This window comes from Zalophus californianus, chromosome 1 (assembly GCF_009762305.2).
Source record: "Zalophus californianus isolate mZalCal1 chromosome 1, mZalCal1.pri.v2, whole genome shotgun sequence".
Taxonomy (NCBI): Eukaryota; Metazoa; Chordata; class Mammalia; order Carnivora; family Otariidae; genus Zalophus; species Zalophus californianus.
Genome location: NC_045595.1, coordinates 210,164,458 through 210,189,139, shown reverse-complemented (window position 1 = coordinate 210,189,139; position 24,682 = coordinate 210,164,458). Strand labels below are relative to the sequence as shown.

General features: G+C 44.7%; 1 protein-coding gene across 1 annotated transcript in view; it reads right to left on the bottom strand.

Moving 5' to 3' along the window:
- Positions 1–24,682, bottom strand: part of PCP4 (Purkinje cell protein 4) — a 52,857-nt gene that overhangs the window by 24,521 nt on the left and 3,654 nt on the right. The window contains exon 2 of the mRNA XM_027586292.1: positions 2,170–2,221. Coding sequence (XP_027442093.1) covers positions 2,170–2,221 — 52 coding nt within the window. The remainder of the gene's footprint in view (positions 1–2,169; positions 2,222–24,682) is intronic.

The following is a 24,682-nucleotide window of genomic DNA, read 5'->3' as shown; positions in this document are numbered from 1 at the left end:
AATATCTAGAATTATATAAAGGAAAGCTTTATCCACGACATCTTGATATTTTCTTTCCATTGATTTCTGTACCTCCAGAAGAGACATATTCGGTTTTCACTAGAAGAGATGGGGTTTGGGCTGAAAGAATGCCATGCCTCAGAATGGCAGAAAGGTGTGTCTTCTCCAACAGCTGATGCGTGTCTTTGTGCAAAGCACTGAGGGTGCAGACATGCTTTGGAGGACCGATGGGAAGGGATGGCTCTACCAGGGTAGAGCCGAGGGGCAGAGGCAGTGAATGCAAGGGGTCTGGTCATTTCTGAGCCATGACTCTGCCTGATCTCCAGAGTCCAGACTCCTCACGCATGACACGGCAGTCATACCGGAGCAGCAACGCTCCGAGTGTGGACCAGGTGCCCTGGGAGTGCAGCCCTCCTCTGAGGAAGCGCTCAGATCAGAATTTTTTTTTAGAGTACTAGGGTATGACTTGCTTTTTCCAATCGCGTTCTGTCAGGAGGTCACAGTGGAATTTTCCTGAGCTGACCCGATGTGAGATGTCACGGGATGGAATGCTGAGGCAGCTCGCTGTCTTCTATTAATGCCAGACATTAAAGAGATTTGCAAAAACATGTAAAACATTGCTATCCTTTTGCTAAATAGTTTTTTCCATTTTGGAAAATGTCATTACTTTTCCATTTAAAATGTTATTTACATGAACTTGTCATGGGTTTATCACTTTATTTTTACTGAAGTAATTCATAAACCTTTTTAAAATTTTCTCCCTTTTAATTTCCAATATGGGAACCAACCCCAAGACCCCATCCTAGGGGTCTTCGAGAATTTTTAAGAATGAAAAGAAGCCGGGAGAGCAAAACCATGAGAACTGTCCCAGCAGCAGGTCTCTGAAAGACTTGACTATAAAACCCTGGGATCCTGAGGCTGTGGGGCCCTCGGAAAGCCTCTAGGAAAGACATGGCTACAAATCCACGAACCAGGGAGACCAGCAAGCTGCTGGGGGGCCCTCCGCCCTCCTCTGTGTGCAACTCTCATGTTGCCCTTCTCTGCTTTTTGACCTCTGTGCCAACAGCCCACCTCTGACTCACACAGAGAAGACAGGAAGGGCCGTCAGCTCCGAATGGACACACTCTACTCATTCAAATAATGACCTTTCACCCTGGGGTGCCTACAAGGATGGCCCAGAACAGGTGGGTGAGTCAGCAGGCCACAGAGTATGGCACAGAGGAAGATTCCAGTACCTGAGTCTTGCTCAGGCCCCAGCGCAGACCCAGTGGAGGACCCAGAAGGCACCCAGGGAGTTTTTTGCAGCTGGTATGGAGAGCGGCATGACGCACAACAGAAGGAGGGGGCACAGGCGCGACAGGACCAGTTTTCCACAAAGGTGAGTTAATTTCATGATCAACAACAAAAAGTAAGAACATCCAGAATCTAACTTCACCAGGAGCATACCATAGTCCTCATTAATATGCATCTGCCCCTTCAAGCCACTAAAGTTGGGGGCCAGGCTCACACCCGGCTGGGTCTCCTCCCAAGTCCACCCTCTTCCCATTTGCGGTCACAGCCAGCGCCCCCTCTCCGAGCCTCAGGCCCCATCCACAAATACGATGTTCGCTCCTACAACTCAAGGCCAGCGTGGAGACTGCTGCCCAGGATGCACATACTCTGGCCTCTACCACACATTCACATTCCCTGGCAACTCGCTGCCTCTGCTCCCCAATCCAGACCGCCCCCCCTGGAGCCCGCGCTGTGCTCTGGGTCCTAGGGAGGGCTGAAGCAGACTGTAGAGCCTCCCGTCAGGAGAGGAGCGCTTCACAGCTTTCAAAGCACTTATCTCATTTGATCTCATTTTATCCTCACAACAACTCCGACAAGTCTCACCAACCTTAATGAAGAAAGCACAGAACTATATTTGCATTGTAATTATCATGTTGCCCAAAATGGGAGTCCTCCTTTGGGAAGGAAACTGTTCCTATCACCACATTTAACTAGCTTGGTTTTCTTTGTAAAACCAGACCATGGTCCTCACTGTGAATTGCTCAGATCCACTCTAACCCCGAAGCACAAACACACACAGTAAGCTGGTTTGCACGGAAGACATTACCCACACCGGCCACAGGCGAGAGGTTGCAGAGGTGATGCAAGGAAATATCTGGACAACTCATGTCATCTTACCATTTTCGCCAGATGTCTTGTCTTTTCCATTGGTTGCCCCAGCACCTTGTCGCTAAAGGCATAAAAAAAGGGGGGAAAGAAATTGTTATCAGATATATTATTATTTTTATCACTTCTAGTGTTTCAAATATCTGTTGCATTATATCATGTTCTATGTTACTTGAGCTCAGATGGTAAAAACATGGTGCTCATGAGACCAAGAAAGGGTCAAGCCCAGAAAGGATCCATTCAAATTGCACAGACTGCCCCCCTCGCCCACATCCAAGGAACACCAGATGGGAAGCTATTGTTGATGGAGGAAAACCTCATTTGAAATATGAGGAAAACAGCCAACTGTGAGAAAATGAGAATTATCACTTTGGTCAATGATGGCCCCTACACAGTTATGTTCTCATTCCAATCACAATGTTGAGATTAAAAAAAAAAAAATTGATCGACTAAAAAAACATTAGATTGTAGTCAGAGTTTCTCCTACTGTTGAGTCATCTGTCTGTCATTGTGCAAGCCTACGTTGCGCATTTTCATTTTACCAGGTTGACCAAAAGCATGAAAATTTTATGGTCAGTCTTGGATCATTGGGCAAGATTCTCTGTGAGGTCTGGGGAGCCTTGTGAAATGCATTACACATGTCAACACACAAGCATGCTTCCTCAAAGCTTATCCGACCACTATCTCTAAATAACATGATGCTCAGAATGGTTCTAGTCCATGGAGAGAGAAGTATTGTGTCAATCCAATTTTCTGGTCATTATTGCAAATATGCTTCAAGTTGAAAAAGATTGAAGAGATTATGAAGTCTTTTACTTTCAAATGAATAAAACGCAACCAGGAAGGGAGCCTGATTTGTCTAAGGTCAGGAACTAGTTGGTGACACAGTCAAGACTAGAGATGGGACTTTGGTGTCCAGAGGTTAGAGACTTGCAGGGATTGTCTTGGCTACATAACTATTCAAATAAGATCCTGGGAAGAGAGACAGAGTGCTGGGCAAGGTGGCAACCTCTATAGGTGACTCTCACTAAGGGGTAAAGATGTCCTCCAAATTTGGGTGTTATGCTGAGTGAAATAAGTCAATCAGAGAAAGACATGTATCACATGACCTCACTGATATGAGGAATTCTTAATCTCAGGAAACAAACTGAGGGTTGCTGGAGTGGTGGGGGGTGGGAGGGATGGGGTGGCTGGGTGATAGACATTGGGGAGGGTATGTGCTACGGTGAGCGCTGTGAATTGTGCAAGACTGTTGAATCACAGTTCTGTACTTCTGAAACAAATAACGCAACATATTTTAAGAAAAAAATAGAAGAAGATAACAGGAGAGGAAGAAAAGGGGAGTATGTCAGAGGGGGAGACGAACCATGAGAGATGATGGACTCTAAAAAACAAACTGAGGGTTCTAGAGGGGAGGGGGGTAGGGGGATGGGTTAGCCTGGTGATGGGTATTGAGGAGGGCACCTTCTGCATGGAGCACTGGGTGTTATGAACAAACAATGAATCATGGAACACTGCACCAAAAACTAATGATGTAATATATGGTGATTAACATAACAATAAAATTTAAAAAAAATAAAAAAATAAAAAAGATGTCCTCAAAATTTATATTTGTGTCCAGGACCCCAGTCTAAAAACAGTATCATAAAAATAATTATCAGCTCCAATTAGTGTTCAATGTTGTAATGAGAAATTCCCAGATCCTTAGTCAACTCTTGAATAACAGTAGATGGATCATCTGGGAAAATCTTGCTTTCTGGTTCTGAGTCGTATAAATAAATAGGATGAATGATAAAGAATCATGTTAACCAAGTTGACCATCCCTGTGTACGTTTTTTGCTTTTTGCCGAGGATAACTCGAGGGAAGGTGACAAAGCCAAGTGTCCCGGTGTCACCAAGCCACCACACACCCCAACCCAGTCACCATGAAGTGCAAACGCCCACCCAATCCAGTCCTAATTCTGGGAGGATGAACCAATTCTCTGTGGCAGGAGGAGGAAGGAAAGGCCACAAGTTGGAAAGGTTATATAAATGTGGGCCCCATCTTCATATTTAATTTGGAACGTCTTGAATTTTCGGAACACTAGATCTGCCCATGTGTTCCCATGGAGAGCACCTACAGTTCTTAGCCAAATATCAACCGTTCTACAAACTTCATTTAGGTCCCATGTCATGGCATCGTTACCTCAGCAGTCAACCAGGAGTATACCTCATCTTCATTTAAATAAATGACACATTTCTTAAATAGAGTAGAATTGCAAGTAAAACACTCCTTTCTTCTCACCCGACTTTGAAGTGCCCTCTTCAACTGCAAGGCTGGTTAAGTGGCAACTGAAGGGAATCGGGCCACCGCTATGGAGGATCCAGCCAGCTGCATGGCAGCTATCGGAAACTGAACACTTCAGTGTTTAAACCTTCCGTCCGTCCCCACATAATCCATAGATGGGCCGGGGGCGGGGGGGGAGTGAATTTCACAGAATGAAAGGACAGGGTTGCAGAGTTGAATAAAGTCAAAATTAAACGGAAGACAAATGCAAAACAGGAGCGCACTCTACCCTCACTGTCTTTAAGTACCTTAAACAGTGACACCTTTCAAATGTCATGAATACCTCATTCCATAAAAGATCACATTTTAGAAGCCCGAGGAGATCCAACATGAAATGTGCCCAGGGAAAAAAGGAGTTCATTTTTTCAGTATTTCTAAGACAGGGGTTTTGTGTCAGGTCTACTCTGATGGAGGCAAAATGAAACTGATCGATGTCACAAGGAGAAGATGTCTCGGATCAGAAAATGATCCTGATGAAAAAGAACTATTCACTAGGAGTATCTCATTTCAGAATTCCCTGAGACCTTGCAGCATTTTTAAGGGGAAGGCTGAGCACTGTGGGGAACGATCTGAGAGCTTTCCTATTCTGGGGGGTCTACAGTGGTCATCACGCATGACTGTTTTATCCCATGATTCTTGCCATCAGCCCTTTGTCATGGCCCTTGGCACAGATGTTCTCATTCACGTCCTCTCCTGGTCAACTCCAGCCCCATGCTAACAACTTCACATTCATCAAACACTCCTGGCTGGGACCCACCACTACACCTTGTCGCACTCCAGACCCAGCACTTTCTTCCAAGCTTTCCTACGTGTCTGGAAGAATAACAGTCCCTTCCTTCTTCAGCCATCTGAAATCAGCATGCCTGCTGCTCAGGCCAGCTCTGTGCCCATCCTTCGCGGGCACAATGGCATCCTCTCTTCTAACATGTCAAGAAAGCGTCCCTGTCAGCATTCCCAAGACCCCTTCAAGGGACAGATGGTCTCGTGTGAGAAAACTTATTCCACTCAATTTACCTTTAGAATCACAAATACAAAAACTACTCAGCTTGTTAGAGCACAGACACATTTTCTTGGAAACTCCTTCTTTGTATATTGTCCACATTTTGCCATTAGGAAATGCTACATAGCCTTGCAAGGATGCGACACAAGACGTTCTGATTGCAACACTGAAGTAACCTCCTCCAGCATGAGCTGGTGGTGGGCATGCCTGCTGCAGAGTCTGCAGAGAACCAGGCAGGATACCGGCGGGAACGAGGCAGAACCGCAGCCAGAGAGGACTGTCCCCAACCCTTAAACACTTGCCAAGCAACTCACACGGTTCTCAGAAGGGAGGCGTCCTTCCCCAGTGATGTTAACTAATAAGAAGATAGCATCCGGAACTTAATAAACTCCCAATTAAAAGGAGCCAAATAAAGACTGGGTACATGACAGTTCTTTCTGAAAATCTAGTACATGCCATGTATCCATAAAAAGGCAGGATTGGTATTTCAAGGTATAAATTTTGAAGTAATTTTTCTGACAGCCCCACGGCACCAAGAGCTACAGGAAAATAACAAAGAATATGTCTTCATTTGGTTTCCCAGAACGCAGAGCCTGAGGCAAATGCCATTTGCACTACAGCTTTGTTAGAGAGGGCGCCTGGAATGAGGGAGGAAGGAGAGAGGGGGGGTACTCATCATCAAGTTGGCTTGACAGCTACACCTTACAGTGACCTTGCCCCTCTGAGAGCGGCGTGACCCAGGGGGCCCCAGCAGGAGAAGGCCAGCGAGTAAGCCACCAGCTGCTGTCCCTCACCAGTCCAGTTCTTGCTGCTTCTCGGCTGGGCGAGGTCTCACTTCTGGCATCTACCAGGGGACAAGGAGGAAGTGCCAGGCAGCAGATGCAGAGGTGGAGACACGTGGTGTGGCCAGGAGGTGCATGCTGTCATTTCACACCTGCCTGAAGCCTGTGGAGCCCAAGGGGTCCTCACTGACAGAGTCTGAAGTGACATCTGAAAGGTATCTGACTCAGCATATGAATTTGTCTGGGTGACTCTTTCAACCAAGTTGCAAAATCACAGTTCATATTCGATATGATTCCAATGGTGAAAGAGACCACACCTACTTTCTGGTAAACAAGTGGCTTTGGATCCATTTCTTCCTGCATTTTGAGCTTGGCATGGAGATTGAGGTATGGCTGATCACCTGTATGCTACATGTAGGGGTCTACACACATCACCAGCACCTATGTCCTCACAGTGCCAGTTTAAATAGAAAATGAGGTGCTGTCCCAACCCTCACAAACACACTCAGCAAACACCTGCCTGCACGCTGGCTGTAAAATCTATACTTCCTTTGGTAAAAAGGTACAAACGTTCAGCAATAAGATGAATAAAGTCTAGGATCTAATGTACAACATGGTAACTATATTGATAATACTGTGTTGTATCACTGAAATTTGCTAAGAGAGTAGAACTTACGTGTTCCCACCAAAAAACAAAGGTAAGTATGTCAGGTGAGAGATGTGGAAATTAACCCGATGGTGGGAATCCTTCACAACGTGCACATATATCAAACCATCACATTGTTCGCTCTAAGTATGTTACAATTTTGTCAATCATACCTCAATACAGCTTTAAAAAGATAAAAAATATATATATCTTAAGGTAATATTTTAGAAAATCAAAAGTACCGTGAAAAGTCATCATAACAAGATATCAACATTGTACGCGAAGACAGGATCGACTGGTATTACTGACATTTCCTTTTGCCTCAGGCTCCACGTGGCTCCACCAGGCACTGGTCACACGTTCCCCCCAAAGGAAGTAAAAGATTCAAGAAGTTATGTAATTTCAAGGATTTGGAAACTTATTTTAATAAAGTCTTTGAAAACTTCAATTTCCAGCTTTCTCATGGGCCACAACTATAGGTTATGAGTTTGTGCTGTCATTCTGCAAGTTCTTATTATATGACTTTCAGAATACTGCAGTGGTGGGGGGGGGGCTCAGCTTTCATACTTTGCCATCAACACCTGTAAAATTGGGTATGCTCATCATACGTCGTAGACGAAACCAAATTACCAAAACCTCCTTCTGCATCAGTGCAAACTCAGAACACTGGACAAATTATGTCTCCTTGGAAAATCATTCAGCCAGTACACACTGTTTCATCTTTAGGATGAGACACAGGTTGCCATTATCAGATATTTACTTTCCATTCCAGAAGTTTGAAGAGAATGGAATGTGAAATGAATTTTAGCAAGTTAAATTTAAGGTCCAAATGACAGTCTGAGAACATTTTATGAAGCTATACCCGTATCATTTAAATGGAATATTACTCAGCCATCAAAAAGAATGACATCTTGCCATTGGCAACAATGTGGATGGAACTAGAGGGTATTATGCTGAGCGAAATAAGTCAGTCATAGAAACACAAATACCATATGATTTCACTCATATGTGGAATATAAGAAACAAAACAGAGGATCATAGGGGAAAGGAAGGAAAAATAAAATAAGATGAAAATAGAGAGGGAGGCAAGCCATAAGAGACGCTGAACGCTAGAAAACAAACTGAGGGTTGCTGGAGGGGAAGGGGGAGGGGAGGGGGTAACTGGGTGATGAGCATTAAGGAGGGCACGTGATGTAATGAGCACTGGGTGTTATATGCAACTGATGAATCACTAAACTCTACCTCTGAAACAAATAAATAAATATGTATAAATCTGTACTGTATCTTTATTGGTTTGCTATTTAATTTAGTGACATGATTTGACTAGAGAGTCACCACTTCCAAAGCCCCCATAAGCTTGGGAAACAAAGAGCCTTCTCAAGTAAATGTCCCAGGCCATCCTCAGGGTCCCCAGGGTGCCACCTACTCTCTACTCCTTCCTCCCAGGCTCCCAAGAGACTCCTCCAGTGACAGTGAAACAGGTTGCTCACTGCTCCAGCATCAGCCTCTCACTGCTGCTGCAGAAGGAAAATGCTCCAGTTAAAGGCTTTTGGTCTCTGCCGGCCTAAGAAATAAAAGATTCCTTACGAAAACAGATCGTCAAAATTAGGTATATTCACCAATGTGCAAGACCATCTGCAGTGAAGGGTACGGGTTCAGTGTCAGACAGAGGCTTAGACACAGCCTAGGGGAGAGACTCATTCCTGGACTGTTCACTTTCTCCAGGAAGCCAAGCACTGGGCTGGGCCCTGAGGGTCCCCTGGAGAAGGGCACATTCTCTGACTTTGTTTGGCTCACAACCTGGAGGGACAGACAGGGCATAAACCAATCATCTCTATGAGCTGGGTAAGAGCTTGACCCAAGATGAGTAAGATCAGGGGCAGAGGTGAGGGACCAGGGCTCACCAGAGTGAGTGGGAATCAAGGGGGCTTTTCCACATCTTGATCGGTGTGAGTCACAGCGCCCCCACACCCGCCGTGTATCGCTGGGGATATCCCTTACTGGAGTCTCTGCTCCTACCTCTGAGAAGGAACGACCTTAACCTCTGGCCCCTTCTGGCCACACGTCAGGACCTGGTAGCAAGTAGGCATGCTCCCCCCCGTTCCATCAGTGACAAAGTATTCCAGAGGCGGTGTTACTCGGTGATACCAACTGGATGGCATGTCCACATCAAAAGAGGGGAAAGTACCTGTTTCAAGGCATTTTTGTTTTTTTTTTTTAAAGCACCTTGCTCTCTGTTTCCAACATCTGGCCTCTCTTGGAGTCTGTCTACCAAGTAGTTGCGGAGATTTGGCAAAAGAAGGAAAGAAAAAGCCATCTCATTCCCATGGTGGCTTGGAAGCTCTTGTTCGCAAGTGCTACTTAACGCCGTCTATCCCCTGGTGATGCATTTTTGCGCAAGTAATTTTTCTCCTCGGTGCTGTCTTCCTTTTGTGCTGTTGTTGATATTCATATTTCCAATGGTTTCAGGGTTTCTAGCTTGCCTGAAATGGTAGCATCGTGACGAGCAGTTTCTCAGATGGGTCCTAAATAAGAGGAAAAGCACGAATCTTCCTGTCTGGGGTGTGGGCCGTGCTCAGGGACCACAACATTTGGAATATTGCAGATTCTTCCCAGAATCGATGCCTTGCACAGGGGAGACGTCAAGACAGGGATTGTCCCCGAAGATCTCAGTTCACCCTTCCCAGCACTTTTTCTGTGTTTTCTTTTGCTCACCGTGTTTATAAAGAAACAAAAATGTGTGTTTCTATGGTATTATATTTAACACTTTATGGACAGAGTTTTGCCAGTCTCTTGAATGAAATACCAGACTTTAAATGAACAGTGGAGCAAAACCATGGTCACGGCGGTGAAGTGGGCTGAACAGCTGGGTTAGCCAGCAGGTAGTTGATGATTGCTTAGGGCCACCACGATCATTGAACAGGGGGCTTCTCAGGAACATCAAAGGCACATCATTAAAAGCCTCTTCCAAATCAAAGCCCCTGAATTTGTCTGAAGAGCAGAAGAGACTTCCATGCCAACGTTATGTGATAAGGACAGAATAGATTTAATTTCTTGCCACTGATACTTTAAATCACCTATAACTTTCCATTCCGAAAATGGAGCATTAAAACTCCACGAATTTAATCCCTAACGGTGTAGAAACTAACGTCAAAAGAGAACTACAGCTGGAAGGGTTTAAAAAAAAAAATAGTTGGTTAAAAGAAAAAGTGATGGGATCTTCACAGACAAGGGCACCGATCTCCGTACTTCCTCACTTTTCTCCCTGTGCTCACTCTCACTGCGGAAAGACCCACAGGCCGAAATTCCACCCCAGATGCTGTATTCTGCCCCTAGCGTCTTTATCCTGACCTTTATGGTAATAGAAATAATTAGCATTGCTGTGGTTCAGGCAGAGGGCTTACAAAAGGACCTTCATTTTTAGGGATCCGTGCATGGTTTGTCTTACTGAAATTCACTTTATACTTTTCCTACAACCATATCTTAATTTTTTAAAAAATTTTATTTATTCATTTGAAAGAGAGAGAGCACGAGCTAGGGGAGTAGCAGAGGGAGAGGGAGAAGGAGACTCCCCGCTGAACAGGGAGCCTGATGCAGGGCTCGATCCCAGGACCCCGAGATCATGACCTGAGCCGAAGGCAGACGCTTAACCATCTGAGACACCCAGGCGCCCCTACACCCATATTTTTAAAACCTTTCCTGTGCCAGTTTTCTTTTTTAAATAACACTGTTTTTTTCATTTATAAAAGTAGGATATGGTCATTATGAAAATTTCAGAAAATAAATGTTCAAGGAGGAAAGCATAAAACTGCATATAATCCAACTTAATCAGGGTTAAATTTTGTTAATAGTTCATGAAATATTCCAGAATGTTTCCTTCCCATCTTTTTTCTGTGTGGACATGCATAAATAGTCTCTGTTCTATAAAAATGGCCACATGCCACACATACAACTTCATAACTGGAATATGCTGGAACTTTAAGAACACTTTAATGGCGTCTGTGTGGATCCCCTAATTTTGTGGATTTGCTTTGTACCTTGTGAGTTCAAAATAGGATGAGTTCATATCCTATTAAGTTCATTACAGTACCTACCTCTAAATTTTCAAATCCATGTATCAAGGTGATACAATCACCTTGCTTTGTTTATTCAACTCAGCCCAAAAAGGAGTCACAATAAGACTTGGGCTGCTGTCAATTCTCCTTGAAAATGGGTGGCAGAGAAGGTTCTGAATGGCCCTTCAAATTCACCGCAACATTTGCAGGGTTATTTGTTGAATTGTGTGCTCCTAAAATTGAGTATGAACCCGAAGTGCCTCAGAAAGTGACCTTATTAGGAGACCAGGTCCTGACAGAGGTAATCAAGTTCAAATGAGGTCCTTAGGATGGGCCTTAATTCAATATGACTGAGGGCATCATAAAAGGGGAAATGTGGACACAGACATGCATTGAGGGAAAGATACAAGAAGATGGCCACCTGGAAGCCAAGGTGAGAGCCAGGAGCAGATTCTCACTCATGGCCTCAGAAGGAAACAGCCTTCTGAGGCCTTGACCTTGGACTTGGCAGCTTCCAGAACTGTGAGACAATACATCTCTGTTGTTCAAGACAACCAGCCTGTGGTACTTGGCTAGGGCAGCTCTGGCAGATTAGGGATGCCAACAGCAACATGTTTCTCCATTTGGGCGGAAAACTAGATTCACACAAAGAAAGCTATGCCACTGGCCTCGTCCAGGATGCCCCAAACTCTGGTCTCGGAGGACAACGAGGGCGCCCCTGGCCTCCGGTGCCCAGAGCACACAGGAGGGCATCCTCCTTCCACACCCCTCGGGGTCCCTGCTCTGCCTGGGGCATGTGATTCCACGGGCATGGGCTGAATTCTCTCCTGAACCCCAAAACACATGGAGGCGGGATGCTGTCCGTGGGCCAGACGGAAGGTGAAGTGTCCAATTTAAACCCTGTGCCCAGCCCAGAGCCATGCACGCATGGGAAGGAGGAGGTGCGGAGCAGAGCCCAGGACAGCAGCAGGGACCCGTGTTGGCCCGGAGGCACTTTCTTCTTTGCTCTATGGCCAGGGAGCCTCCCTAGCCGTCTCTTCCTGAAGAGCTTCCCTGAGCAGGTGGCAGAGTGTCCACTTAGGGGGCAGGACAGAAACACATTTAAAGACTAGGCTGAGGCTGCTGTCACTGAACGTCCTGTCCTCCCTGCAGTTTGAGACTCGGGAGTGGTTCACGGGGACCGGAACCGTCCTCAAGCTCCTGATCATTTCCCTGCATTCCTAGCGCTTCAGTTGTCAGTTACAAAAGCCCCGTACAGGCCTCGGTGACCGTGGTATCCTCAAGGCAGTGCGAATAGCTTATATCATAAATTGGGATTGTTTTTACTTAGGGTGTGGTGGTGAAGAATGTAGGCTCTGGAGCTCAGGGAGGCACGCAAAGAACTTTATGGGGTGGTAGAACAGTCTCTGTTCTGTGTGGTTCCTCTAATTTTGTGGATTTGCTTTGCACCTTGTAAGTTCAAATTAGGATGAGTTCATTTCCTATTAAGTTCATTTACAGTACATACCTCTAAATTTTCAAATTCATGTATCTCAAATAGGCCGATACAGTCACCTTGCTTTGTTTATTCAACTCAGCTCAGAAAGGAGTCACAATAAGACATGGGTTGCTGTCAATTCTCCTCAGGGAGGCACACAAAGAACTTTATGGGGTGGTAGAACAGTCTCTGTCTCAATGATAAGACAGCAATTGTGTCAAAACTCATCAACTATAAACTGAACAAGGTAGCTTTTACTATATGCAAATTATACCTTTATATATACGACCAAAAAGGAAAGAAAGAAAGACAAAAAAAAAGTCCTGGAATCAGGAGCGCCTGGGTGGCTCAGTCAGTTAAGCATCTGCCTTCAGCTCAGGTCACGATCTCAGGGTCCTGGGATTGAGCCCCGTGTCGTGCTCCCTGCTCAGGGGGAGCCTGCTTCTCCCTCTGCCTCTGTCTCTCCCGCACCCCAACCCGCTCAAGCTATCTCTCAAATGAATAAATAAAATCTTAAAAAAAAAGAAAGAAAGAAAGAAAGAAAAGTCCTGGAATCAGACTGTCCAGACTCTCCCAGTCCTGCCCCTTAGTTGCTGTGTGACCCTGTGCGGGTCACTTGGCTTCTCTGGGCCTCAGTTTTCTAATCCCATAAAGCCAGGACAACGATACCCCTCCTTCATCGGGCTGTGAGAATGACACATGTTGAAAATGGTCTCAGTGCACAGGCCTGGTCCCTGAAAGGAATCAGATGGCAAAGTAATGGGAAACCAGGCTTCAAAAGAGGTCTGCCTCTCGCTTTTCCGTTGTATTCCATTTGCAGTAGGTTAAGGTACTGAAAGCACATTGGGCTCAGCACTTTGGGGACCAGGAGGAACCCCAGCTCTCACATGTGGCCAAATGACCCTGAACTAGTGATTTCACTCCCCAGAGCTTGGCTTCTTCATCTGCTCAGTTTCTTCTCCACGAAGGATTAAAATAAATTAAATCAAATCAAATCAAATTACATTAAATTAAATTCAACCTGTAGCTCACATGGCTATTATGAGAATGTAAAGAAGAGAATATTGGGATTTATGATGGTTTTTTCACAAAGTAAGTAGTCTCTACCTGTTAGTTGTTATTAATTTCAGGTGGGTCTCTAATCCCAGGATGGATGTGTTTTGTGTGTTGATACAAATGACAGCTTGTATTTTTTTTCCAGAAAGAGAAGACGTGGGAAGAGGCTAGAATGGTGACCAATGGAAGAGGCGGGAAGGAAGCGGGGAGACAGGAGTGGCCCTGGGGCCTCGTGGGTGCAGCTAATCCATCTGCAGAGACCCACACAGATGAGGTTGAGAAAGAAGCATCAGCCAAGACACAGCCCCTCCCCAACCCCAGCAAGAGCAGAACGAGCCTGCCCTGAGCAGTCCTGGGAAGCCCCATGGATCTGCAAGGAGCCAGAACGATCCATGAATGTGAACGTCATCATCCACCTTCCACACCTGAACTGCACCCAAAGAAATGCTTTTCCATCTGCCCCACTTCCTTCTTTGCCCTCCTAACGCTGTGGCGGTTCCTTAGACTATCCTCAGAACAGAGGCTGTCGGTGTAGAGAGCAGACGCTTTCTCCAACAGCTGCTGTGACCCAACAAAAGGCTCTCAGACAAAGACACACGTGCCCCAACGTGTACTATTTCTCTTAGCCTACACAGAAGATACCAGAGCCATGCAGAGCAGAAAAGGACAGCAGAGACTCTCTCTGTTTCCTATCCCGGGAGCTACAGCGAGTTGGTCCAAAGCCACGAGAAAGTAAAGAGGTGGAAAAGCATCAATAAAAGATAAATGCAAAGGCAGACACTGAGATGAGCCTCTAAACGAACTCATTAAAGGACAAATCGACCTTGTACAGATGATGAGGGGAGAAAACCAAGAGGCATGGCCCGTTTTCCGAATGAAATGAGACCCGTACTGTATCACTGTGAAAGCACCAAGCCTGCCCGTCCCTCTTCTAGTCATGTTATTTTTAGGGCACTTTTATATTTCAAAGGCCAGAGAAGCTGATGTGAGGCCAGAAAGTCCACGTTCCCCCAGATTACAGAGACCCCAGAGAAAGACCTCTTCGCTTGCTTTCAGCAGTAAACACTGGCATTTTATTCCTCCATCTCTTCCCCAGGATGGAGAGTAAAATGCAGTGCTGGGTGTAATCAAGTGAAGGCCAAAGACCACAGAATGAAAACGCCCTCATAGCTGGGAGAATCTTGCCCTGCTGGGCCCTAAACAGCCATCCATCCCGGGCCCTGAATGGTCACTCGCCATGGCCAACACAGCTCCACCATGGCTGAGCCCATCATGATCTACGGCGGCACTCAACTTCCTCATCACGTGAACAAAACAGTGTGCAGGAGAGGGAAGAACCTCAGCCAAATCCGCTGTTAACCAAGAGAAGCCACATTTAGGGCTGAGTGAAAGATCAGGCTTCCAAGTTTGGCAAAGCCTTCCCTACTCTGCACCAAAGCATCAGGCTCTGTCTCTGCAAAGCAGCAGTGCAAGGCTTCTGTAGCGACAATCCTATGAAGTGGATAGGACAATGATTCCCATTTGATGGACACAAAATTTGAGACCCTGACGGAGGGATGTAGTGACTTGCCCAAGAATTACAGCTGCTAATCTGGAATGGATGGAGTTTAAACCTAGGCAGAGTGGTTTAGACGTCTGCACACCTGCCGCTTCAACTTGCCTATCTAGAGGGGGTGATATTGGCTTGGAAGTTGGAAGATCTGACTTTGATGACCCCTCTGCCATCAACGGCACAGATATTTTATGCCTCAACCCATCTGGTGGCAGGGTGGGGATCATGCTTCCTGACCCTCCTTCTTTCTCCTCCTTAGTGTGGAAATCCACCACGTCACCCAAAATTCTGTGTGTGAAAATGCATCGACAGTTTCAGGGGAAAGATGGGGTGAACACACTTCACAAGATTGCCAGGGACCCCAGTAACCACTATGCAGTGTTCAGCCCATTCGGACCCCAGACCTGCAGATGTGTTTACCCTGCCGGTGAGAATGGGGCTCGGGGGCTGTGCAGACAGCTCTCACTCCGTAATTCCCTCTGTCCGGGTGTCCTGATTTATTTTTCACACAATTGAACTAGTTTCGTGGACTCCTCTATGTGCACCCCTGCTAAGGAAGCTGAAGCTCCGGTCTTGTGTGTGGACTCCTTGTGATAAAGCTCAGATGGTAACCTGGCACGGCGTGCTACTCAGTGTGCTTCTCCCCGAGGGGGTGTTCTGAGGTTGCAGAAGCTGGAGACTTTCTTTTTTGGTAATAAAGAAGCAGCCAGCTTTTCTCCCCCAGTCAACTAAAACGAAAATAGCTTCAGAACACATAGAAGTCTGAGGTTGTATACTTCTGGAAGAAAGGGGATTGCTTTGTCATAAATCAGCTGTCACAGCTCAAGGGGTGAATTAAGACAGATTAGAAGACGAGATGAAGCTGTATGGGCCATCTGATCAGCTACACCCCGGGGAGGTGAAAATTCTAGCTATCTCCCCACTGAAAACAAAATGCATGCATACCCAGCACCAGCACCACCTACCAGCTCAGTCTCATGCTCTGCCTCCTTCACGGTGGATAGTCGCTCCCTATCTTATTTTCAAGTCCCTCCAAAATCCAGAGCCATGTAATCTGCTGGAAAACAAACCCAGCTGCAACTTAGGTCAAGGTCGCCTTCCTGGGTCAGGGCTGATCCGAATGGCTGACACTCGAGCCACCACATGGCTTTGTATCTGCACATCCTGACCTGGGCTCCTGCTCTGATGAGGACCCTTTACTTCCACAGCACGAAATGTCTCTTTAATTGAACAAGCCTCATACACCTGCTTCCCCTCCGGGCAAGTAACACATGAGTGTAGGAGGTACCTCGGAGCGAGCAGGCTGCCTGCCACATTCATCTGAATCAACAGTCAACACTCCGTAAAGTCGTTTTGAATCGGAGTGCAGGGAATTTTCCACCTTGGGGTCACAGTTTAGCATTTATATGGTCTTTAAAAAAAAATGTATGCTTTCCAAGTGCTTTATAATCAATGTTATTCCTCTAACCTCAGAGCAGTCCTGCAGGGTCAGCCAGTATCACCTGGTTTCTTGTGCAAGCATGCTACTAGTTGGGCTTGCTCAAAGCCAGCCTCGACACTCCATCTGCTTCAGCGGGAAGACCCTCCAGCCACTTGCCCCTGTGGGCAGGCATGGGCCATTCTGAAAACCTCCTCTGGGTGAGGGAAGAATGTATAAAAGGCCCCTGACATTGCCGAGGGATAACAATGGTTTCATCAGGGCACATGCTCTCTCCCTCTCTCTCTCTCCACTAAAAAGCAATCAGGCAGCCCCCAATTTCACCCAGGGCCAACTTCATGGCCATGTGACCTGTGCAGTCACACAGGTCCTCTGGCTTGGAAAATCCCAAGCATGGTTTAACGCTCTGTCATCATGGTCTTGAAATTCTTTTTATTTTTTTTATTTTGGAGGAAAGATTTTTTTGTTTTTGTTTTTGATCAGAAAGAGAGGGAGAGAGATAGAGCATGAGCGGGGGGGAGGGGCAGAGGGAGAAGCAGGCTCCCCATTGAGCAAAGAGCCCAATGTGGGACTCGATCCCAGGACCCTGGGATCATGACCCGAGCCGAAGGCAGACGCTTAGCCAACTGAGCCACCCAGGCATCCTGGTCTTGAAATTCTTAATAATGTTTTCCATGGAGCCCCCACATGTCTGTTTTCCCCTGGGGCCCACACACACACACATGCCACTGTCCTGTACTGCCGTCCAAACACAGGCTTCCCCAGGACCGTCCAGCTCTGTCTGAGCCACCATCACCTCAAAAGATACTTCGTGCAGAGGTGGGTGGGAGCAAACAATTACAGAGCTGATGCTTGTCTTGAAATCACCTCATTTCTGGAGGAGATCTGCTTGACTCCTTAGTCCCTGTCTTGCTTCCTTGTCGAAATATGCAAGGGACACAGGAGCGAGAGTGGGGGTTCCCTGAGGGCACTGTTTGCAGCACTGAAGTTACAACAGAACACTGCCTTTATGTGTTTGTCGTGTGAGATTCAAAATCCTTACCCCAAATTCAATTGTCAGGGTATGACATGAATTTCAGCCACATCATGAATTTCAGCCACATCTGGCTCTCAGCAAAAACGTGGCAAAAAAAAAGGGTGGCATGGAAATTCACTAAATAGCGCCCCCAGAATGAATCCTCCTTGAAGACCGGACAGATTAAATCTAGACGAAAAGATAACAGTAAACTCGCATGAGGTATTTGGTGGAGGGACTTGACAAATTGCTACATCTATTTTAGGAATTTATCTTCCAGAATAGGTAAAATAGACCACATTTCTGAGGTATAGAACATTGCCAGAAATAATATTTGCGCTGTGGTGCTGGATTATCTCTATATTTTGACAGGACTTATGCCTATGTGAGAACAGAGTTATAAATATAAGGATGAGCCCATGCATTGAACAAACTCCAAAGAGAAGAAACTGCTAACGTTGGGGAGGGAGCCACCAGGAGCTCTGAGATAAAACAGTGAACAGTTGATATTTCGCCCTGGACAAACGCTAATACTCACACAGAAGGAAGGCCACAGGCCTATCTGAGTTCACTCAGGCATTTCTCACAAGTGGAACATGGAACTTTTCAAGTGAAACAATACGCACAATTTGCACAATTCCAAAAGTCTTCTTGACCATACACGTGTAATCTGCTTCCAGTGTACTAAAGACACGTGGCTCACTGAGCACTTTTAAAGGAAAACATGATAATTTAATAGGACCCAAATATCCACTGATAAGGATGGGAAAGTGTCTGACACACTTAAGGCAATTTATGTGACTAGGCAAGAGGTAGAAATCAACAATAGTATCATAATAGATATGTATCTGTTCCTGGGACTTGAAGATTACTAAATTGGCATGTGGTTCTAAAATTCATGACTTTTCAGACTAACCATTAGCCATGGTGTCAATACATACTTCTGGAAGCATTGACTCCATGGTTTATACAGTGACTAGACCTGAAGTCAGTTAATTTTATAGGATTCTGTCTCCCCGGCGAGCCTCTGAGATCTTTGAAGGGTAGGGACCATGTCTTCTTCGCTCACCAGCACAGCCTACAACACGTGAAGGATTCCCCAACCATGTGGGTTGAAGGGCATGTGCCGGGGAGAGGAAAACTGTAGAAGACACAGTCTCTGCCTTTTGAATGTTCCTAATCTAGAAGGAAGATGGAAACATGGCCGACAAAATACGTGATTACCAATGATACACGCAATGGTTTTGACCATACAAAGGGCTGCCATTCCCTGAGCAAAGGTTTTTTTAAGAGTTCTATTTGAGGGGTTCAGAATGCTCTTTCTTACTCAAACAGAGCTGGGGGGGGTGGGTAAGGCAAGAAATGAAGGTGGAATTGTGTAAAGTCAAAGTCAAGAAAACCTCCCGGCGAGGCAGGAGAAGACCGTCAACCGCAATCTCAATGAGGGACTTCACGGCAGCCGTGCGCCGACGCTCACCTACCTCTCCTTGTGTTATTGGGACAAGGGGTGAGGCTCCTTGTGTTATTGGGACAAGGAGTGAGGACGAGGCATAAGGCTCAGAGTGCACACTTGAACCTCTAGAAATAAAGTGGAAGACCTAGGGGAGGAAAGAATGACTTTGTCAAGATTTCCAGAGCTGCTCTTTTTTTATTCAAGGCTAATAAAAAAAAAAACGGGACAATATTGTTTTTCATAGATTTCACATCCAAGTCCTAACTGGAATTGGGACAGGTGTAAAAGAAATTGGGTTGTATCCAGGATATGAAAGAGAATGAGAAATTTAATAGGAAAGGAAATGTGTAAGTGAAACCTACACTGGCTTTTCCTCAAGAAGCTCTATGATTTTGAACAAAATTTGCCTTTGGGCACTCAGCTCCCTATTTTAAAATGACTAATTTGAATGAAATGACAACTGTGGTCTCCTCCAATTCTCTGAATTCTAAGTAGGACCATAGAAATGACAGCCTTTCTCTAGGTCAGTGGTCTTTAGGCAGGGTGACTACACCCCAGGAAAGGGCAGGGCTGCCATGTTCAGCTGCACAAGTTGTGCACAGCACAACCCCAGGGGGCAGCACTGATACAGACTACAGCAAGAATGGCATCTCTGGAGCTGTAAGGTCCTTAACTCTCACAATCAAGCACGGTGAAGGAAACTTTAAAATTTCTATTTGTATCTTTCTAGGCTCAAAGATCAATAAGAACAAAATAAGGTTTTATCAATAGCTACTATCAGGATTGATACTGACATTGTCACTTGGTGAGTAGGAAGGATGGGAGCCCGACGACTCTTGACTTGCTCTCAGAATATCACCATGTGCTGCATTGCAGTTCCTTGAGCTCTGGGAGGAGGATTTATAGATTATGTAATCTACCTTTAACAAAACTAATCTCCCCACCAAGTAGGAAAGTGACTTTTAAAAAGCCTTGCATAGTGCCCTGCCACAACCTGGAGGAAGCTTGAGGACGTCATGCTGAGTGTAATCAGCCAGGCACAAAAGGACAAATACTGTCTGAGTCCACATATATGAGGTCCCTGGAGTAATCAGATCCATAGAGACAGAAAGTAGAAGAGTGATCACCAGGGGAAGGGGAGCTGGGGGAGGGGACTTGTTGTTTAACAGGTGTAGAATTTCAGCTTTACAAGATAAACCAGTTCTGGAGGCCTATTTCATAATAAAGTAAACACAAGTAACACTACTGAATTATACACTTAAAAATGGGTAAGATGGTAAATTTTATGGTATGTTTCTTACCCCAATTAAAAAAAACTGTGCATAAAACTTCACAGATTGAAAAGAATACGATCACCATCAGCAAAAGCAACAGGGAAGCAGTGGGAGTATGATCTAACCCTGATGCTACCGCTAGGATATCTTCATGAGCTGGGCACCTGGGTGGCTCAGATGGTTAAGCGTCTGCCTTTGGCTCAAGTCATGATCCCGGGGTCCTGGGATCGAGTCCCGTGTCGGGCTCCCAGCTCAGCGGGGAGCCTGCTTCTCCCTCTGCCTCTCTCTCTCTCATGAATAGTTAAAATCTTTAAAAAAAAAAAAAATAGAATATCTTCGTGAGCACCGACATGAGCTCCTAACCCACAGCCATCAGATTGGAAGAAGTGCAGTTACCGAGACTACTTGACCAATTCATAGCATCGGGGGTTTCTCTGTGTATCAAACAAGCGTCAGGAAATGTGAAAAAGAAAAGCCCACATACAGGTACACTTTTGCCAAGCTCTGGAAAAGAAAAGTGACACTTTTCTCATAATCCTGGATTATGGGATTAAGGAAATTATATGTGTCAGAATCTTCCATTTAAAAACCGGTATGATCGGGGGGCGCCCGGCTGGCTCCGTCGGTGGAGCGTGCAACTCTTGATCTCAGGGTTGTAAGTTCAAGCCCTATGTTGGGTGTACAGATTACTCAAAAATTTAAAAAATTAAAATGAAATAAAATAAAATAAAAACAGGTATAATATCTTAATTAGTTTTTAAATAGTGGCACTTAGCCCCTGATGGACATAAAAGTCCATATTGGCTAAAAAAAAAAAAAAATCTTGGGGAGAAAGAGAGAACACATTTCTTTGTCCTATTTTTGCTGTCTTGTTTGGTTAAGATAAATGTTAATGAGTCTTGTCAACCTCTGGGGTCCTCTTTTCAGGTATTGTATAAAATTAAAATAATCGATCACTTTGTTAACAAACTTGGCCAAACCACAGGTGTGGTGTTATGAGGACAGATGACCATTTCCTTGGCCATACCGCTACTCCGCAGTTTCGGATTGTAACAGCAGGAAAAGCATAATCTCAAGCCAATCCAGATACAACCTCAGCTATCAAATAGCTTTCAAATAGTCATACCCAAATATGTAAAGCCTAACATTCAAATGCATTCCAGACCATTGGGCGAAAGATCAAAGTACAGATGACTGGGGATATTTCAGTCTTGGCGAAGCCCATGACTGTCCTCAAACTGGGGGCAGAAACTTTCCAGGGAAAAGGATTCTCCTGCCCTCTTGTCTAATTCCACTGCGATAAGAAAATCGCCTCATTTCAATACTTCTATCAATTCACACTCTTTGGCTGCTTTTCCCTTCGGTGTTCTGCAGGGGAGTTTTCAACTTGTGGATGATTACCTTCCTGCTTTATGATTCTAATTTGTCTTCTTTTTATTTATAAGGTGGCAGCTTAAGAGTAAAATATAAAATAATGGCATTTAGGGGGTGATTGATTTTTCCACTGGCAATGCTATAAATATGGCCAAGCGTTTCCCTTTCAGAAATGGAATGAGAAGTCATTCAGTGAGATTCTGAAGCATAAATTTCGGGCTATTTGCAAGGCACAAACAATATTCAAGCAGATTGATGCCTGGAATATGTAACTTACGCTGAATTGTTCATGTAAAACAGCCCAGAAATGGATGTTGGATTTATAGGTTTGGGCCACTGGCAAATGTGGCAAGCTTGCTTGGCTTATGGCACAAAACAATGAGCTGTAGAACATTCTCATATCCATGCTCGAAAGGTACCTGAACCAAATCGAGCGGAAAATATTTCTCTCCTCATTACTTGTACCTCACTTCGTTCCAAAGATGGGATGAAGAATGGTAAACGGTGATGATAGGAACATAGAGACAGAGGCTATTGGACTGCACGGGGGCATAGTCATCCAATTCAGTGTCTAGTTTCCCGAGAGAACACAGGCAAATCCATCTCTTTTTTGCATATGAATTGTCATATATTTCTATGTCAAATATAAACTAACTTAAAATATTTATATATGCAACTATAAATTAAAATATTTGGTTAATTAATATAAACATCAATGGTTGATTTTTAAATATGAATTAAAATATTTGAATATGCAGTTTGCTTTCTGTATGTGAGATATACTTTGCCTTCAACAATATACCAGGATTTGCAGTCTGGTCAACCATGATTCGTCGCGAGGAGTTATCTCACTAAAGGTCTGCTCAGGCTCTCTCTGACCCTCCCCGAAGCACAAATTGGTTTCCTATCTCAATACAGCAAACCACTTTGTAAGGCATTCACGGACTCTGCCTCTCTGGCTACACAGCTCCTTTTGTTTGAATTTCATAGAGCTTATCTGAAGTGAAATAGTCCCAATGGAGACAACCCCGAACTAGAATATTAGAATTCTCTGTCCCTCCCTCAGCTCCCCTGTTTTCCTTGACATTTTTCCAAATGTCAAGAGTTCTTTCTGTCCAGATTCTCCCCAGTTTTTCTTATTTCTTTGCCTGCCATCAAAGCATTTATTTTGCATATATAACAAAGTATCCATTTCCAACTTAAATGACAAACCCAGGTTTCAAACCAGGAGTAAAAAACAAAAGATAGAACTTTTCTTCTCCAAACCTGTCTGGACCACAAATCTCAACATTTAGAAAAGAGGGTGTCGGGTCTGTTGGTCACATTAACTAATAAATCCACACCCCAAAATCTACTTATTCGTCCAGTAAAGGAATATTACCAAGTGCCAGACCAGGAGCCAGGTCTTGTGGACAATGTAAAGTCATTCCTGTCCTAAGGAAGCTCACAATCATAGGCTAATATGACCAATGCCACATGCCAATAAATAAAATCCAACCCATAGTACTTGTTATGGTTGGGATATTTGTGTTTCTTCAAAATTCATGTGCTGAACTCCTAACCCTCAAGCTGAAGGCACTAGGTCATGAGCAGGGAGCTCCCACGAATAGGACTCGGGCTCTCACAGAAGAGACCCCAGGCTGTTCCCTGTCCCTTCTTCCACCATATGAAGACACAGGAAGGAGATGACTGTCTAGGAACCAAGAAGAGGGTTCTCACTCGAACAAGCTGGCTCCCTGATCTCAGACTTCCAGCCTTCAGAAGTGTGAGCAATAAATGCCTATGGTTTATAAGGCGCTCAACTGTGGCACTTTCTTATAGCAGCCCAAACAGACAGACATAACAGCATGAGCTTGGATGCTGGGTTTTATAAAACCATCAGCCAAATATAACATAGATCTGTGCGTACACATCCTCTAAAGTCCTTTTTCCCCCGCAGTGAGAAGCCCTTTCTAGAAAGCTATTTTAAATTAATGAAAAGCCCCTGGCTTGGGCTCATGATATTATTCAGGTGTTCAAATAGCATGGTGCACCAAGTACGCTGAGGACAGAAGGACCACAGACAAACTGTGAATGCCTTCCTCCTGTGACAAAACCTCTAATGAAGCACCAAGGCAGAAATTATAATTTAAAAAAATAATGCAGAGAACGTATTCATCATACATTCAAGGCACTTTCCCTGACAAAAAAAAAAAAAAAGCATTTCCTTTTCATCTTGATCACACTATTCAACTAAACCCTTAATAAAATCAAGTGTGAGTCATTTCTTCAATTTTTGTTTCTGGAAAAAAAAATACATCTTTCATTCTGTCATTCTTAGAATTCAAAAGAGGAAAACAGTGAGACTTCTTAATCTCACACCATTCGTTGATGAAATGCAGGATCAGGGGAACATATTTTATGGCAATCCATTACAACCATCAGCCCAGCAAATACATTTCCGGGCTGAATTATGACCTCTTCGCACTCCGGAAAAGTTGAACTTAGAACCGAAGTTGGAACTGGTGTCTTTCTAGACCTAACATCCTCAGTTAGAGTAGAGAGAGTGTCTAACCTGGTGTGATCCAGTAAAACCATGTGGATCTTGCTGGATCTTCCTATGTCCCTGCTGCTGGTCCACCCCCAAGTGAGGTTAAAATTATGGAAGAAATTGAATTGTCATTTGGACTTCTGTTGCTAGGTCTTTGTGGCCAGTTGTAAAATCCACTTTATGCAGTTATCCTCAGAATCTGTGCTTAACTGGTCTAAACCACACAGTTCTCTGCAAACCTGATCACCTGTCCATTACCAATTGCCATAGTTCACCATGATGTCATATTGAATCACATGACTATGATAATTCTCATTTCAGTTCTGTTTCCTACAATTTTTCTTAGCAATCGGTTACCCTGATGACTGACTAGCTAAGTCCCAAGCAAGTGTCATATGATATATTTTAACCAATGTCTACTTTTTTTTTGCAATGCTTTTATATTTATTAATTAAAAATTAGGTAAGTAGCACGAGCTCTGTAAACATTCGAATAGTACAGTTGATGTTTGAACAATCCAATGGCTACTTTTGAGAAAAAAAATCCT